At 39.5% G+C, this 17,710-nt stretch overlaps 1 protein-coding gene and 1 pseudogene across 3 annotated transcripts in view; one reads left to right on the top strand and one right to left on the bottom strand.

Annotated features, from left to right (window-relative positions):
* SLC25A32 (solute carrier family 25 member 32) overlaps positions 1 to 17,710 on the top strand; it is a 56,027-nt gene that overhangs the window by 27,206 nt on the left and 11,111 nt on the right. For both annotated transcript variants that reach the window (XM_082434338.1, XM_082434337.1), the window contains exons 2-3: positions 15,176 to 15,326; positions 17,162 to 17,247. In XM_082434338.1, the coding sequence (XP_082290464.1) occupies positions 15,176 to 15,326; positions 17,162 to 17,247 (237 nt within the window). The remainder of the gene's footprint in view (positions 1 to 15,175; positions 15,327 to 17,161; positions 17,248 to 17,710) is intronic.
* On the bottom strand, positions 8,459 to 10,250 carry LOC309647192 (HMG domain-containing protein 4 pseudogene; annotated as a pseudogene). The gene has a single exon. The product of its transcript is annotated as an HMG domain-containing protein 4 pseudogene (transcript).

Raw genomic sequence — 17,710 nt, 5'->3', positions numbered from 1 at the left:
GAGAATGGCATTCAGCAGCCAGAATACCTTTAAGAAAAACAGCCCCGTGACCACACTGGTGGGAAGAAAGGAAGGAATTAAATAGGATGCAGGCTGGCGGCACTTTCCTCAAAGATCTACTTTGATACTATGGTGCTCCATCCAGGCCAAGGGAAGAAAACAGTCACCTCAGAGCCTGGTTTTGATGTGGACTCTCAAACCAAATTTAAAAACAACCCTGAAGCCCTCAACTGTTTTTTTTGGAACTGGGAAACAAAAATCTGGTTCATTGGAAATAAGGGCAGCTGGTAATGGTAACAGTCCTTTTTATTTAGTTTCTTGACGTTGTTCAGTTGTAAAGAACTAGAATCTCAATATGATTCCTTTTCGAGGCACAGTACCTGAAAGTGTAGATAATTTGGAGTTTGCAGAGGAGACCAGAGGAAGGAGGGGAGGAAGAAATGACAAATCTGTATCTTCCACATGCTGTTGCTGGTGGAGGCTCTTGTTTTTAAATTATATATACAGAAATTTACAGGATAAGTTAAAATCTAAGAGAGTTTAAAGAGTTAAATACACATAATTAAAACACATCCACACACGCACATAAACAAACCTACATGAGAATAGAGTACTTTTTTCGCAATTTGCCTAAGTGTGGAATGCAGAACACTGTGTATCTGCCCAGCAGGGGAGCCAATGAGATGAACCCAGGAATCAGGCTGGGCAAAGCTCACCTTCCACACCCGCCAAGCAACTAAGCAGCAGAATTGTGAGCTAAGCTGACGCTGCCAATGGAAGTTACCAGCTCTTACCTCTGCAGACCAAATGCTGTGGGTCAGCTCAAAATATAGGCCATTCAGCTGGTGGCATTGACGGCCTTACCCTCTCCAGGGCTCACAAATCTCCTTGGTTCCGACTGAGGCTGCCAATGGTACCAATGATTACAATAAGTTTTGAGACATGGACACTGGTAGAGCAGGAATTGGAATGAACCCCCCTACTAAGTTCATTTAAGCCATCGCAACAACTTTCAGATGGGAATGATGTTATCACCTCCCACCTAGGTCACTTCAAGTTGAAAAGCTTTGTACTTTCAGTTAACTGACGTCTTCCCATAATCTTTCCCATTGCATTTCAGACTGTAAGACAGGTAAGGCAAATGGTCAGTGATGGGTCTGAAGGTACAGTTGAGTTTGGAAAAAAATCACGTTTTGGCTGACCTTAAAGCGATGCACTTGACATCCATAACAAGCCCCCAGCCCCCAAGTTACATTGTTGGGTTTTTTTTTTAGTATAGAGAAAACTATAGACTAATTTTATTTATTAATTTGTATGCAAAAATTCTGAATAAAAGTATTAGCAAATGGAATCCAGCAATGAAAAAACAATAATTATGATCAAGTAGGGTTTAGCCAAAGAGAGCAAGGATAATGAGATACAAAGGAAATCTATCAGCATAATTCATTATATCAATAAAGGGAAAAATGGTCATATTAATTAATGTTGAAAAGTCTTTAGATGGAATTCAACACCCATTCTAGACAAAAATTATGTATAATTGGTTTAGAATATCTGGCAAATTCTGAGGTTGGCTAATCCTGACCCATTCCTAGTCTCCTTTGTTGGGACTGGTTCCGTTATTTTGTTTGTTTGTGTGTTTGTTTGTTCTTTTTTTTTCACACACACACACTGTATTTTATTTTTACAAGAGATAAATAGACTGACACCAAGCATTGTAAATGGATAACCACAACAAAAGCAACAATGATTGCAATTACCAAACATGAAACACACTCATACTATATCATAATATTGACATTCAGTCCAGTAATCCTCCACTGTAACAGCTCCTTTACTTTGCAGTGAAAATTGATTTGTATATTTTTTGCCTCTGAGTCCTTGTGGGATTTTTTTTTAATTCAAACAGAAAGTCACAAAAATTATAATCATCCTCATCAGTTCACTCAGACCCATGTAATTAATTTTTTTTTATCTTGATCTCTTGTTAGCACTTTTATGAGTTCATCAGTTTTTCATTAGAGTTCTGAAAATGCTTATTCATTCAGTTCAGCAGTACAGTCAGTTACCAGAAACCTGAACTTGTCAGAGTCTTTTCCATGAATTCCTTGAAGATGAAACCCTTTTATAGGAACATATTTGCAAAAGCATCAGAATACACCCAGAACTGTCTGTAAATGACAAAAGACTTAAAAATGACCACGGTTAAAGATTTGATGAAAGTTCATAATAATGCATTTGACAAGGAAATTTAGTTATTTCTGAGATATACATTTTAAAGTAATAACTAGACTTATGACTTATTATACCAAAACATATAAGATTTTTAGAAATTTCATGTAATGTCTGAAACATTTATATTAACATATTTCCATACAAATAACCCAATGAAAGTTTAGTATTAGTTGTTTTGTTTGTTTCTTTTTCTATACTGCAGGTTCTTATTAGTCATCAATTTTATACACATCAGTGTACACATGTCAATCCCAATTGCCCAATTCAGCAGACCACCATCCCCACCCCACCGCAGTTTTCCCCCCTTTGGTGTCCATATGTCTGTTCTCTACATCTGTGTCTCAACTTCTGCCCTGCAAACCGGCTCATCTGTACCATTTTTCTAGGTTCCACATACATGCGTTAATATACGATATTTGTTTTTCTCTTTCTGACTTACTTCACTCTGTATGACAGTCTTTAGATCCATCCATGTCTCAACAAATGACTCAATTTCGTTCCTTTTTATGGCTGAGTAATATTCCATTGTACATATGTACCACATCTTCTTTATCCATTCATCTGCCGATGGGCATTTAAGTTGCTTCCATGACCTGGGTATTGTAAATAGTGCTGTAATGAACATTGGGGTGCATGTGTCTTTTTGAATTATGGTTTTCCCTGGGTATACGCCCAGTAGTGGGATTGCTGGATCATATGGTACATCTATTTTTAGTTTTTTAAGGAACCTCCATACTGTTCTCCATAGTGGCTGTGTCAATTTACATTCACACCAACAGTGCAAGAGGGTTCCCTTTTCTCCACACCCTCTCCAGCATTTGTTGTTTGTAGATTTTCTGATGATGCCCATTCTAACTAGTGTGAGGTGATATCTCATTGTAGTTTTGATTTGCATTTCTCTAATAATTAGTGATGTTGAGCATCTTTTCATGTGCTTCTTGGCCATCTGTATGTCTTCTTTGGAGAAATATCTATTTAGGTCTTCTGCCCATTTTTGGATTGGGTTGTTTGTTTCTTTAATATTGAGCTGAAAGAGCTGTTTATATATTTTGGAGATTAATCCTTTGTCCATTGATTCGTTTGCAAATATTTTCTCCCATTCTGAGGGTTGTCTTTTCATCTTGTTTATGGTTTCCTTTGCTGTGCAAAAGCTTTGAAGTTTCATTAGGTCCCATTTCTTTATTTTTGTTTTTATTTCCATTACTCTAGGAGGTGGATCAAAAAAGATCTTGCTGTGATTTATGTCAAAGAGTGTTCTTCCTGTGTTTTCCTCTAAGAGTTTTATAGTGTCTGGTCTTACATTTAGGTCTTGAATCCATTTTGAGTATATTTTTGTGTATGGTATTAGGGAGTGTTCTAATTTCATTCTTTTACATGTAGCTGTCCAGTTTTCCCAGCACCACTTATTGAAGAGACTGTCTTTTCTCCATTGTATATCTTTGCCTCCTTTGTCATAGATTAGGTGACCATAGGTGCTTGGGTTTATCTCTGGGCTTTCTATCTTGTTCCATTGATCTGTGTTTCTGTTTTTGTGCCAGTACCATATTGTCTTGATTACTGTAGCTCTGTAGTGTACTCTGAAGTCAGGAAGCCTGATTCCTCCAGCTCCGTTTTTTTCCCTCAAGACTGCTTTGGCTATTCGGGGTCTTTTGTGTCTCCATACAAATTTTAAGATGATTTCTTCTAGTTCTGTAAAAAATGCCATTGGTAATTTGATAAGGATTGCATTGAATCTGTAGATTGCTTTGGGTAGTATAGTCATTTTCACAATATTGATTCTTCCAATCCAAGAACATGGTATATCTCTCCATCTATTGGTACCATCTTTAATTTCTTTCATCAGTGTCTTATAGTTTTCTGCATACAGGTCTTTTGTCTCCCTAGGTAGGTTTATTCCTAGGTATTTTATTCTTTTTGTTGCAATGGTAAATGGGAGTGTTTCTTTAATTTCTCTTTCAGATTTTTCATCATTAGTGTATAGGAATGCAAGAGATTTCTGTGCATTAATTTTGTATCCTGCAACTTTACCAGATTCATTGATAAGCTCTAGTAGTTTTCTGGTGGCATCTTTAGGATTCTCTATGTATAGTATCATGTCATCTGCAAACAGTGACAGTTTTACTTCTTCTTTTCCAATTTGTATTCCTTTTATTTCTTTTTCTTCTCTGATTGACGTGGCTAGGACTTCCAAAACTATGTTGAATAATAGTGGTGAGAGTGGACATCCTTGTCTCATTCCTGATCTTAGAGGAAATGCTTCTAGTTTTTCACCATTGAGAATGATGTTTGCTGTGGGTTTGTCGTATATGGCCTTTATTATGTTGAGGTAGGTTCCCTCTATGCCCACTTTCTGGAGAGTTTTTATCATAAATGGGTGTTGAATTCTGTCAAAAGCTTTTTCTGCATCTATTGAGATGATCATATGGTTTTTCTTCTTCAATTTGTTAATATGGTGTATCACATTGATTGATTTGCGTATATTGAAGAATCCTTGCATCCCTGGGATAAATCCCACTTGATCATGGTGTATGATCCTTTTAGTGTGTTTTTGGATTCTGTTTGCTAGTATTTTGTTGAGGATTTTTGCATCTATATTCATCAGTGATATTGGTCTGTAATTTTCTTCTTTTGTAGTATCTTTGTCTGGTTTTGGTATCAGGGTGATGGTGGCCTCATAGAATGAGTTTGGGAGTGTTCCTTCCTCTGCAATTTTTTGGAAGTGTGAGAAGGATGGGTGTTAGCTCTTCTCTGAATGTTTGATAAAATTCACCTGTGAAGCCATGTGGTCCTGGACTTTTGTTTGTTGGAAGATTTTTAACCACAGTTTCAATTTCATTACTTGCTATTGATCTGTTCATATTTTCTGTTTCTTCCTGGTTCAGTCTTGGAAGGTTATACCTTTCTAAGAATTTGTCCATTTCTTCCAGGTTATCCATTTTATTGGCATAGAGTTGCTTGTAGTAGTCTCTTAGGATGCTTTGTATTTCTGTGGCGTCTGTTGTAACGTCTCCTTTTTCATTTCTAATTTTATTGATTTGAGTCCTCTCCCTCTTTTTCTTGATGAGTCTGGCTAATGGCTTATCAATTTTGTTTATCTTCTCAAAGAACCAGCTTTTAATTTTATTGATCTTTGCTATTGTTTTCTTTGTTTCTATTTCATTTATTTCCGCTCTGGTCTTTATGATTTCTTTCCTTCTGCTAACTTTGGGTTTTGTTTGTTCTTCTTTCTCTAGTTCCTTTAGGTGTAAGGTTAGACTGTTTACTTGAGATTTTCCTTGTTTCTTTAGGTAGGCTTTTATAGCTATAAACTTCCCTCTTAGAACTGCTTTTGCTGCATCCCATAGGTTTTGGATCATCGTGTTTTCATTGTCATTTGTCTCTAGGTATTTTTTGATTTCCTCTTTAATTTCTTCAGTGATCTCTTGGTTATTTAGTAACGTATTGTTTAGCCTCCATGTGTTTGTGTTTTCTACGTTTTTTTCCCTGTAATTCATTTCTAATTTCATAGTGTTGTGGTCAGAAAAGATGCTTGATATGATTTCAATTTTCTTAAATTTACTGAGGCTTGATTTGTGACCCAAGATATGATCTATCCTGGAGAATGTTCCGTGTGCACTTGAGAAGAAAGTGTAGTCTGCTGTTTTTGGATGGAATGTCCTATAAATATCAATTAAATCTATCTGGTCTATTGTGTCATTTAAAGCTTCTGTTTCCTTATTTATTTTCATTTTGGATGATCTGTCCATTGGTGTAAATGAGGTGTTAAAGTCCCCCACTATTATTGTGTTACTGTCAATTTGCTCTTTTATAGCTGTTAGCAGTTGCCTTATGTATTGAGGTGCTCCTATGTTGGGTGCATATATATTTATAATTGTTATATCTTCTTCTTGGATTGATCCCTTGATCATTTTGTAGTGTCCGTCCTTGTCTCTTGTAACATTCTTTATTTTAAAGTCCATTTTATCTGAGATGAGTATAGCTACTCCAGCTTTCTTTTGATTTCCATTTGCATGGAATATCTTTCTCCATCCCCTCACTTTCAGTCTGTATGTGTCCCTAGGTCTGAAGTGGGTCTCTTGTAGACAGCATATATATGGGTCTTGGTTTTGTATCCATTCAGCAAGCCTGTGTCTTTTGGTTGGAGCATTTAATCCATTCACATTTAAGGTAATTATCGATATGTATGTTCCTATGACCATTTTCTTAATTGTTTTGGGTTTGTTTTTGTAGGTCCTTTTCTTCTCTTGTGTTTCCCACTTAGAGAAGTTCCTTTAGCATTTGTTGTAGAGCTGGTTTGGTGGTGCTGAATTCTCTTAGCTTTTGCTTGTCTGTAAAGCTTTTGATTTCTCCATCAAATCTGAATGAGATCCTTGCTGGGTAGAGTAATCTTGGTTGTAGGTTCTTCCCTTTCATCACTTTAAGTATATCATGCCACTCCCTTCTGGCTTGTAGAGTTTCTGCTGAGAAATCAGCTGTGAACCTTATGGGAGTTCCCTTGTATGTTATTTGTCATTTTTCCCTTGCTGCTTTCAATAATTTTTCTTTGTCTTTGATTTTTGCCAATTTGATTACTATGTGTCTGGGCGTGTTTTTCCTTGGGTTTATCCTGTATGGGACTTGCTGCGCTTCCTGGACTTGGGTGGCTATTTCCTTTCCCATGTTAGGGAAGTTTTTGACTATTATCTCTTCAGATATTTTCTCGGGTCCTTTCTCTCTCTCTTCTCCTTTTGGGACCCCTATAATGCGAATGTTGTTGTGTTTAATGTTGTCCCAGAGCTCTCTTAGGCTGTCTTCATTTCTTTTCATTCTTTTTTCTTTATTCTGTTCTGCAGCAGTGAATTCCACCATTCTGTCTTCTAGGTCACTTATCCGTTCTTCTGCCTCAATTCTTCTGCTATTGATTCCTTCTAGTGTAGTTTTCATTTCAGTTATTGTATTGTTCATCTCTGTTTGTTTGTTCTTTAATTCTTCTAGGTCTTTGTTAAACATTTCTTGCATCTTCTCGATCTTTGCCTCCATTCCTATTCCGAGGTCCTGGATCATCTTCACTATCGTTATTCTGAATTCTCTTTCTGGAAGGTTGCCTATCTCCACTTCATTTAGTTGTTTTTCTGGGGTTTTATCTTGTTCCTTCATCTGGTATATAGCCCTCTGCCTTTTCATCTTGTCTGTCTTTCTGTGAATGTGGTTTTTGTTGCACAGGCTGCAGTATTAAAGTTTTTCTTGCTTCTGCTGTCTGCCCTCTGGTGGTTGAGGCTATCTAAGAGGCTTGATGGGAGGCTCTGGTGGTGGGTAGAGCTGACTGTTCCTGTGGTGGTCAGAGCTCAGTAAAACTTTAATCCACTTGACTGTTGATGGGTGGGGCTGGGTTCCCTCCCTGTTGGTTGTTTTGCCTGAGGCAAGCCAACACTGGAGCCTACCTGGGCTCTTTGGTTGGGCTAATGACAGACTCTGGGAGGGCTCATGCCAAGGAGTACTTCCCAGAACTTCTGCTGCCAGTGTCCTTTTCCCCATGGTGAAACAGAGCCACCCCCCGCCTCTGCAGGAGACCTTCCAACACTAGCAGGTAGGTCTGGTTCAGTCTCCCCCGGGGTCACTGCTCCTTCCCTGGGTCCCGATGCACACACTATTTTGTGTGCGCCCTCCAAGAGTGGGGTCTCTGTTTTCCCCAGTCCTGTCGAAGTCCTGTAATCAATTCCCACTAGGCTTCAAAGTCTGATTCTCTATGAATTCCTCCTCCCGTTGCCGGACCCCCAGGTTGAGAAGCCTTACGTGGGGCTCAGAACCTTCACTCCAGTGGGTGAACTTCTGTGGTATAAGTGTTCGCCAGTCTGTGAGTCACCCACCCACCAGTTATGGGATTTGATTTTACTCTGATTACTCCCCTCCTACTGTTCCATTGTGGCTTCTCCTTTGTCTTTGGATGTGGGGTATCTTTTTTGGTGAGTTCCAGTGTCTTTCTGTCGATGATTGTCCGGCAGCTAGTTGTGATTCTGGTGTTCTCGCAAGAGGGAGTGAGAGCACGTCCTTCTACTCCGCCATCTTGGTTCCTCCCCTGGTCTACATTGATTTTTAAGGCAGATTTATCCACCACAGGAGAAGAAATAATCCCAAGCCCATATTCATGCCAAGGTTTCCTCTTGGCTAAACCTTTGCCATTTCATAAAATTATTAAAAGGAACGTAGTTACAGTCCTATGTATATATTATACTATATATATATATATATATATATATATATATATATATATATACACATTATGCATATATATAAAAATTTAAAATCTGCACCCAGAGGCCAGTGAAGGGATCTGGAGCAGTCACATATACCCAAGCCAGCAACAGGCAAGATAAGGTTTCTGTCCCAGGAGTCTTTGCTGTCACGGTCCAGGCATGATGTAAGCAATGTGGTTTAGTGTGTTTGACAAGACCTGTTTGGGACAGCCATTCAGCTCAGGTAGTTGTGTGGTCACACACGCCAAGGGGCCAAGCACACAGATGATGGAATCCAGAAGCACTGACAAACTGCCAGACACAGCCACCATGCCCTCGGTTTCCTGCAGGTGGTGTCCAGTGAGGCTCAGGGACTCTCCCAACAGCTGGAGATGAGCGGCCACGTCGACAGGCTCTGTCTCGGGGCCTTTGTCTGGCGAGGCGGGTAATAATAGCATGTTGGTGGGTGGGGATTTCTTCGGGGTGACAGTACTCCTGCAGAGGAAGCTTTCACTTTCATGGAACCTTCTGAGCTGGATGCTTTTCTTTTCACAGTTGTAGCTTCTGCTTTGTTCTGTTTGTGTTGCAGATGCTGAGGTTTTTGCTTCCAAATCAGTTTGTCCTTCTCTGGCAATTGCTTCCACACCTCAGCCAGTTTTTTACTCAGTTCCCCAAACTCTATGCCTGGATGGTCAGCCACAATGGTTACACGATACTCCTTAAAGAACACCTGGTAGGCCGACATGTTCTTCTTTTTTGGCTTTTCTCCTCTGTCTCTCTCTTTGTCCTTCTCTCTTTTTTTTCTCACTGTGCCTATCTGTGTGGAGGCCAGGAAACGTGGGGGAGGGGTGGCTGCTCCAGTGTACGGGATGCTGGGCGGAGGGCCGGGCAGCGCTGGGACCTCTCCCACTGCAGCAGCATGAAGTCCCGACCTTCTCTTGGACTTGGAGTGTCGCTTCTCTTTATGCTTCTCCTTGTCCTTCTTTTTGCTCTTCTTTGACTTCTTTTTCTTCTTGATTTCCCGGTAAGAATCATCAATCACTAACTCCCCAGCCTCCAGCTCCCCGCCAGAGGAGGAGCCTGATTCTACTAGAATAGGTTCAAGCCCTGAAAGATCAAGGTTAGCACTGTGGGATTCTGGGAACTGGGAGGCATCAGACCCATAGCCTTCAGGGCCAGGAGACGAATGTGAATCTGAGAATAACTTGTGCTTCTTCCAGGCTGTTTTCAGAAAGCTCCGTAACTCGTGTCCTAGGAGTAAAGCACCTTGCTCATCTCAAGCTGACTTCTTAGAGGATTTTTTCACAGTTGCTTGTTGAGAGGGGTACTGAAAAGACTCCTCATCAACTGAGCTGCTTCCCTTCTCCTTTGGTGAGAGAATAAGTTTCATCTTTAACCCATCAGGCTCCCAAAGGGTCAGTGTCTCAGTGTTCACATAGAGCGGTTTCATTTTTTTGGATTTGTAGGAACCACCATCCTCCAGGGACAACTCCCCACTGCTTCTGCTGACTTTCTTCCTGTGGTGTTCCTTTTTACTCTCTGAATGGCTTGAAGAACTGGAGGACTTTTCTCCTGTCTTTTTGGGGGGCTTGGTGTCTTTTGCCAGAGGGGAAGTGATCCCTTTCAACAGGTCCATAGTTGTATCAGCAGATTGAGGGCTGGACTTTTTCTTCTGTGATGATTCCAAAGACGAAATATCTGGTGTATCACAAATGAAGACTGTTCTTCTATGCTGAATCCTCCAAAATACCAGCCCTCCACCTCTCTCCTCCTTCACCCTGGTTTATCGGCACTCAGAACAAGAATCACTGTCCTCCGTAGTAGTAATCATCAGAGGAGTGCTTCCCCTTCTTGTGCTTGTCCATCCCCAGGAAGTAAAGTTCACTGTCCTTTAACCTCTTCTTGGAAGAATTCCTGACCTGAGCAGTGATTTCTTCCTCTTCCCTTAAAAAATCTTTGTAAGAACGTTTCTTTTCTTGTTGGCTTCGGCCAGCAGCTAGCCCTATGTCCTCAAAGCTGTGATCACCATCAAAGCAATCTTCACTAGGCTCGCCCGGATCCTGCCTCAGTGCGCTGACTGCCACCATCTTGGAGAAGGAGCGAAAAGCGCAAGCAGCCAGGGAGCCTCAGTCGAGCCCAGAGCGCAGACCTTGAAATAATTTCTATCCTCTTAAGTTTGTTGAGGCTTGTTTTGTGTCCTCGTATATGGTGTATTCTAAGGAATGTTCTGTGTGCATTCTGAAATACACACACTTGAAAAGAATGTGTATTCTGGGGGTTTTTGGCATATAATGTCCTGAAAATATCAATTAAGTCTACCTGTTCTATTGTATCATTTAGTATTTCTGTTGCCTTGTTGATTTTCTATTTGGAAGATCTGTCCATTGACGTCAGTGGGGTGTTAAAGTTTCCTACTGTTATTTTATTCCCAGCAATTTCTCTCTTTGTTAGTATTTGTTTTATGTATTTAGGTGATCATATTGGTTGCATACATATTGAGTGTAATATCCTCTTCTTGTATTGATGCTTTTATCATTATATACTGTTCTTCTTTATCTTTCTTTGTGGCCTTTGTCTTAAAGTCTATTTTGTCTGATATGAGTATTCCTACCCTGTTCTTGTCATTTCCATTTGCATGAATATCTTTTTCTATCCCCTCTTTTTTTTTTTTTTTTGGCTGTGTCAGGTCTTTGTTGCTGCGTTCAGGCTTTCTCTAGTTGTGGCAAGTGGGGGCTACTCTTTGTTGTGGTGCATGGGCTTCTCATTTCAGTGGCTTCTCTTGTTGCGGAGCACAGGCTCTAGGCGCACGGGCTTCAGTAGTTGTGGCGCATGGGCTCAGTAGTTGTGGTGCACGGGTTTAGTTGCTCCGCGACATGCGGGTTCTTCCCAGACCAGGGATCGAACCCATGTCCCCTGCATTGGCAGGCGGATTCTTAACCACTGCCTCACCAGGGAAGTCCCTATCTCCTCACTTTCAATCTATGTGTGTCCTTCGCTCTAAAGTGGGCAGTATATTGGAGGCTCTTGTTTTTTTAATCCAGTCTGCCACTCTGTCTTTTGATTTGAGCATTTACTTCATGGACATTTAAGGTAAATGTTGATAAATAGGGATTTATTCCAATTTTAAACCTTGTTTTCCAGTTGATTTTGTATTTCTTCTGTTTCTTTTTCTTTCTACTTTTTTGGTTTGATGGGTTTTTAAAAATTATGCACAAGTTCTTTTTGGTTTTTGTCAATCTGTTGTGTTTTTTATTTGTGGTTACCCTGGTTTTCAAGTACATTAACCCATTACTATATACCTGCTTTAGACTCATAGTCATATAAGTTCAAACATTCTTAAAAAAAAAGAAATCTATGTTTTCTTACTCCCCTTCCCCACATTTTATGATTTTGATGGCCTCTTTTACATCTTCATGTTTATCTGTTTATAGTTACAATTGCTTTCACAAAAAACATTTATCTTATTTAAATGATTTACTTTCCAATTGTGATTCTCTTTCCTATAGATTCTTGCTTTTTTTCTATTTAGAGAAGACCTTTCAATATTTCTTTTAACATAGGTTTAGTATTGCTGTATTCTTTTAGTTTTTGCTTGTCTGAGAAATTGTTTATCTCTCCTTCTATTTTAAACAATAATCCCACTGGGTAGAGTATCCTAGGTTGCACGTTTTTCCCTTTCAAGACTTTGAATATATCTTGCCATTCCCTTCTGGCCTGCAGCATTTCTGTAGAAAAATCAGCTGATAGCCTTACAGGAGTTCCCTTGTAATCAACTTTTTTCTCTTTATCTTTAACTTTTGCTGTTTTAATTATAATATGTCTTGGTGTAGGTCTGTTTGGGTTCATCTTGTTTGGGACCATCTGTGCTTCCTGTACCTGGATATCTGTTTCCTTCTTTAGGTTTGGGAAGTTTTCAGCCATAATTTCTTCAAATACATTTTTGATCACCTTTTCTCTTTCTTCTCCTTCTGGGATCCCTATTATGCATAGATTGCCATGCTTTAAATTATCCCATAGGTCTCATATATTGTTTTCATGTGTCTTTCTGTCTTTTGTTCTGATTGGGTGATTTTCATTATTCTGTCTTCCAGATCACTTATTTGTTTTTTGCATTATTCAGTTTGCTATTTATTGCCTTTAGTTCAGCTTTCTTCTTGGCAAATGAGTTTTCTAATTTTAGTTGGCTCCTCTTTATAGTTTCTATGTCGTTTTTACAGTAATCTGCATTTCTGTTGGTATACTTGCTTAATTCCTTCGGTATTTTTATTACCTCCTTTTTGAACTCAAGGTCTAGTAGACTGGCAAGGGCTATTTCATTGTTCTTTCAAGGGAAGTCTCTTGATCTTTTAGTTGCAAGTGGTTTCTCTGTTTCTTCATTTTATTTATATTTCTCTGACTATGAGTTTAGGAAAAACAGTTATCGACTGTGGTCTTGAAAGGCTGTTTTTATGTGGGAGCATCCCTGTGTAGCCTGCGTGAGTCTAATATTTTTGGTGCGAGGGCTGTTTTTAGTATGGATGCCTGCTGCTGCTTTTCTCGGTGTGTGCTGGCTGTTATCCCCTTGAGAGGGGGTGTGATTGTTGTTGTGGTAACCAGAGCCTGCACTGGATCATGAACGGGACCTCATGTTTGCTCTGTGGTTGTCACAGCCCTGTCAGGGGCAGGGTCTGCTCCCCAGCTGTTGGAGTAGAAGCCCCCACATTCAATTCTAAGCTACAGTGTGAGGTAGGTGGGACTGGATTGCTCCTGCTGGGATAGGAGCCGATGAGTATTCCTCCTCAGGAGCTGTCCACCAGGAAATGCACTCTGTGGTGTCACTTGTATGAGCTCACAAAGTACAGTGTTGTTGGCACTGCCCTCAGCCTTGGGAATGCAGGCAGTCGGTCAGGATGTCCCTCAGGTGCTGTGCTCACAAAGCTGCCAGCACAGAGCCACTGAAGTCCAGCATGGGGATCTGCCCATGAGAGCTATGGAATCAGCCCAGACCCCAGCCCCACCTCCATATGCAAGTGCCCACAAAGCCCACCAGTGCTAACACCAGACCTGCTCCAGTGCCAGTAATATGCTCCAATGTCCCACAGGCACTACACTTTCAGAGCCCCAGCAGCATTAATCCACACAGCTGCTGGGACATGGCTCAGATTTCAGCCCTGCTTCTGAAGTCTCCAGCACTGGGGATCTGCTCAGATTTTAGCGTCATCTCTGCGTGTGGGCACTTGCGCACTCCCAGAGCTCCTAGAAGCGGAGCCGCACCTGCTGTGAGCACACTGAGAATGAGGCTGCTGTGGCGGGGCCCCACCCCTCACTTCGTGTGTGTGTGTGTGTGTGTGTGTGTGTGTGTGTGTGTGAACAATGGGGCTTTTATGGCAGATCTGGGCTGCACCCTACACACACCCTGTTGTGGCCCAGACCACACTTCAGTCCCTTTGGGCAGTCTCTGCACAGCCAACCCCAGTCCTCTCCCCCAGTTTGTTTGCTGCAGCCCGTGTTTCAGCACCCAGCTGCTGTGCCATGGGTTGTTTGTTTTTTTGATGTTGAGTTATAGGAGCTGTTTATACATGTTGGATATTAACTGCTTATCGGTCATATCATTTGCAAATATTTTCTCGCATTTGGTAGGTTGTCTTTTCGTTTCATCGATGGTTTCCTTTGCTGTGCAAAAGCTTTTAAGTTTAATTAGGTCCCATTTCTTTGTTTTTGCTTTTATTTCCTTTGTTTTAGGAGACAGATTCAAAAAAATGTTGCTACAATTTTATGTCAAAGAGTGTTCTGCCTGTATTTTCCTTTAGGAGTTTTATGGTATCTGGTATTACATTTAGTTCTTTAATCCATTTTGAGTTTAGTTTTGTATATGGTGTTAGAGAATGTTCTAATTTCATTCTTTTACATGTAGCTGTCTGGTTTTCCCAGCACACTTATTGAAGGGACTGTCTTTTCTCCATTGTATATTCTTACTTCCTTTGTCATAGATTAATTGACCATAAGTGGGTGGGTTTATTTCTGGGCTCTCCATTCTGTTCCATTTCTGTGAATTGATAGTTTATGTAATTTGCCCATAAGTTTTTTAGAGGCTGTTTGTCATTTTCTTATTGATTTGTGAATCCTTTTTGTAAATTAGATATATTAACCCTATACTACAAACTTTTTTCAATCTCTTATTGGTTTGTGGAGTCTTTCATGAAATAGAAGTTATTTAAAATAAGCATTATCTTTTAAACTTCCAAAACAGATTTGAATTCTCCTTATTTAAGTAATATAGAATGTGTGTAGTATCAGTTTTTGTTTTACCCTATCATGTTTTATTAATTTAGAACTTTTGAGAGTAAGAAAACAATGGATGGGATTTTCTACTTTTCTGTTCTGATTTCAGGGTGTGTGTGTGTGTGTGTGTGTGTGTGTGTGTGTGTGTGTGTGTGTGTGTTGGTGGGGACTGTGGCAAGAGGATTTCCAGGAAAGTTTATCCCATTCTCTACATTTGCTTTCTTATCGCTCCTCACATCTTTATCCAAGTTTTTATTGAGGGTATACTACACACTTAAAACTTATATAAATATATGAATTTATTAATTTAAAAATATCAAATCCTGGAAAATAATTTTATCTACCAAAAAATTTTTTCTTTTGAATTTACCTCCTTTCTGTGATTGATTGTCTGATATCTATATGTTTATATGTAATTCAGAGCTAGAACTTTGCTCCCACCTAACTCTGTGTATCCTTTACTGCAGTGAGTGATGGATTGGAACTGAGACCGAAATATAAAGGAGTTTTGCATTGCTTGACCACCATTTGGAAACTTGATGGACTACGGGGACTTTACCAAGGAGTAGCCCCAAATGTGTGGGGTGCAGGCTTATCCTGGGGACTCTACTTTTTCTTGTGAGTAGGTCTGGGAGATTTTACAGTAGTAAATAAAAAGGAATTTATGTTTTTAATGATGTTTTAAAAAATCAGTTGGTGAAGCAAGGTGAGTCATTTAATCAGTTTCTCTGAATTGGAAGGGCTAGAAAGAGCAAAATGGCGTATCAGTCTCATTCTCTGTAAGCTATTATCAGAGGCATTTAGTCTGGAAAAAAGTTATTAATAAGAGGAAGGTAAAAGGATGAGATGGAGAAACACTCTTCCAGAAGCCATTTCTGTGAGATGGATTCAGGAAGGTGGCTTCCCAAAATACATTGATTCATAATGAAGTTGGAAAAGCAGAAGAGGACAGATCTTGGAGTCCTCATAAGAACATGTATCACAGGATAGCCCTATGGGAACAGAAAGCCAAAGCCAGTGCATGACTGAAAGAGTCTAAGGCATGTTCTTTCTTACCTTCTATTTGACCTGCTCCTTCATCTTTGTAGCTCATTCATTTCCTCACTCCTTCACTGTCAGGTATCATCACCGTTTGTAATAACTGCTATTGGATGCTTACTGAAGAAGCCACAGAAAGCACCTGTGGCAGCCATATTCAAGTTGTTGAGTGTACAAGGGCATGGAAACAAAGTATTATCACACTGCACTGGAGGAGTGGGTGCTGCTCTGAGCTTGCCTCTGATATGTGAAACTGAATCCATGAATGGGGAGGCTTTTGTTTTAATACATGGCATTTTTAGGAAAACACCAATACCTGGTATATTTGCCTTCTTCTCTTTTGTGTCTTACATTTTACTTGATCTCTCATAATCTTATGGCAGTATACAAACCAACCTTAAAATATTTCCTAAGTGAAATCAAAATAAAAATCAGCCTTAATATTGTTTAAATATTTTTCCTATTTTTAGTTGTAAGACATCCTAGATGGGTGAAACCGTATGTATAAAATTTATTATGTTAATAATTTAAGAGCTGTGTGGGTTCTTTAAAGAGAGTTTCTAAGGGCAAGCCATGTAAGGTTTATGTGTTGAAATTATCATAAAACAGTATACTTGTTTTATGATAGAATGGATTGGTCAAGTTTGGAAAGATTTATTTAGTTGAAGTCTTCTTCCTGGAGGAAAGTGGAAATTGGAGTTTGACAAAAAAGGTGATTTAACTCCCTTACTCAGAAGCATTTTGTGGCTGTTTTCTGCCAAGGAAAGCGTAAATGTCAGTGTGCCACTCAAGTGTAGCTCAGTTTGCCCTGTCTTCCCATCCACCCCTATAACTTTTGCTCATGCTTGTGTTTCCCTATTGAAACTGCACCTGTCTCTCCATACCTGGCTCAATGTTGCCTCCTACCCAAAGCCTTCTCTGATCTCAGTAATAGTTCCTGAATCTCTCATGATACTGTTTGTGTTATCTTTTGTTATGATTTCTTGTGTGCCACTATGGTCCTTGTTGATCTGTTAGGTGGGATCCGTGGAGTGTTTTATGTATCAGAATTGCCAGCCACAGTATCTGAGCGTAATAGTTAGGTGCCCCTTTTTTGTCTGCCCAATTGCTGCACCAGTACACCCTCCCCCTTCCAGTTTTCCTGTTTGCTGTTTTTATTAATGGTTGAACATGTGATGAAAATATTTTACATATGTATTGCCAGCCTATGTATTTGGGGGGAGAGATGGTATAGTCTTACAGTAAACCATTTCCAGTAAATCCATTATTTGAAAAAGGTCTTGTTTTGTAGCTGGATTATGCATTGACTTCTACTTTTGAGGTATTTTTAAGTTACCCACACTTTAAAATAGAATTTACTGCTTTATGTCACCCACTCAAATATTTATCCAACTGTTCATGTTTAATTCTTTTAGTTACAATGCCATCAAATCATATAAGACAGAAGGAAGAGCTGAAAGGTTAGAGGCAACAGAATATCTCGTCTCAGCTGCTGAAGCTGGTAAGGTAGTGTTTGAAATATAAAACATCAACTTCCAACTTGATTTTCACTTTTGTTCTTTATTTGCCTTTTTTCCTATGAACACCTGAGTTTAAATATGCTCATCGAACTATACTAATCAGTTATCACATGAAATTTCTTAGAAGGCAAGTATTCTGATGGATTACTCTGGATAGATTTCAAGAATTTTACTTGTCACAAAGGGTGTAATATTTAGAAAGGTTATGACTCTCTAATGATTTAAGATGATTTGGTATAGTGTTTTTTTCCATTAAAATATGATTTCAGTTTCCAAATTAAACAATTTAATAGTCTTGTTTAATTGCCTCATGTATGTATAATATTCAGAAGGAAAAACAAAGTAGGACTCATAAGTCTTTTAACTCCTACTTTGATACCTTGTTACCTTGGTTTTTTTTTTTTTTTTTTTTTTTGGCCATGCTGCACAGCTTGTGGGATCTTA

Source organism: Balaenoptera physalus, assembly GCF_965194825.1.
Source record: "Balaenoptera physalus genome assembly, chromosome: 17".
Classification (NCBI taxonomy): Eukaryota; Metazoa; Chordata; class Mammalia; order Artiodactyla; family Balaenopteridae; genus Balaenoptera; species Balaenoptera physalus.
Note: the sequence above shows the minus strand (reverse complement) of the source record. Positions and strands in the feature narration are given on the sequence as shown.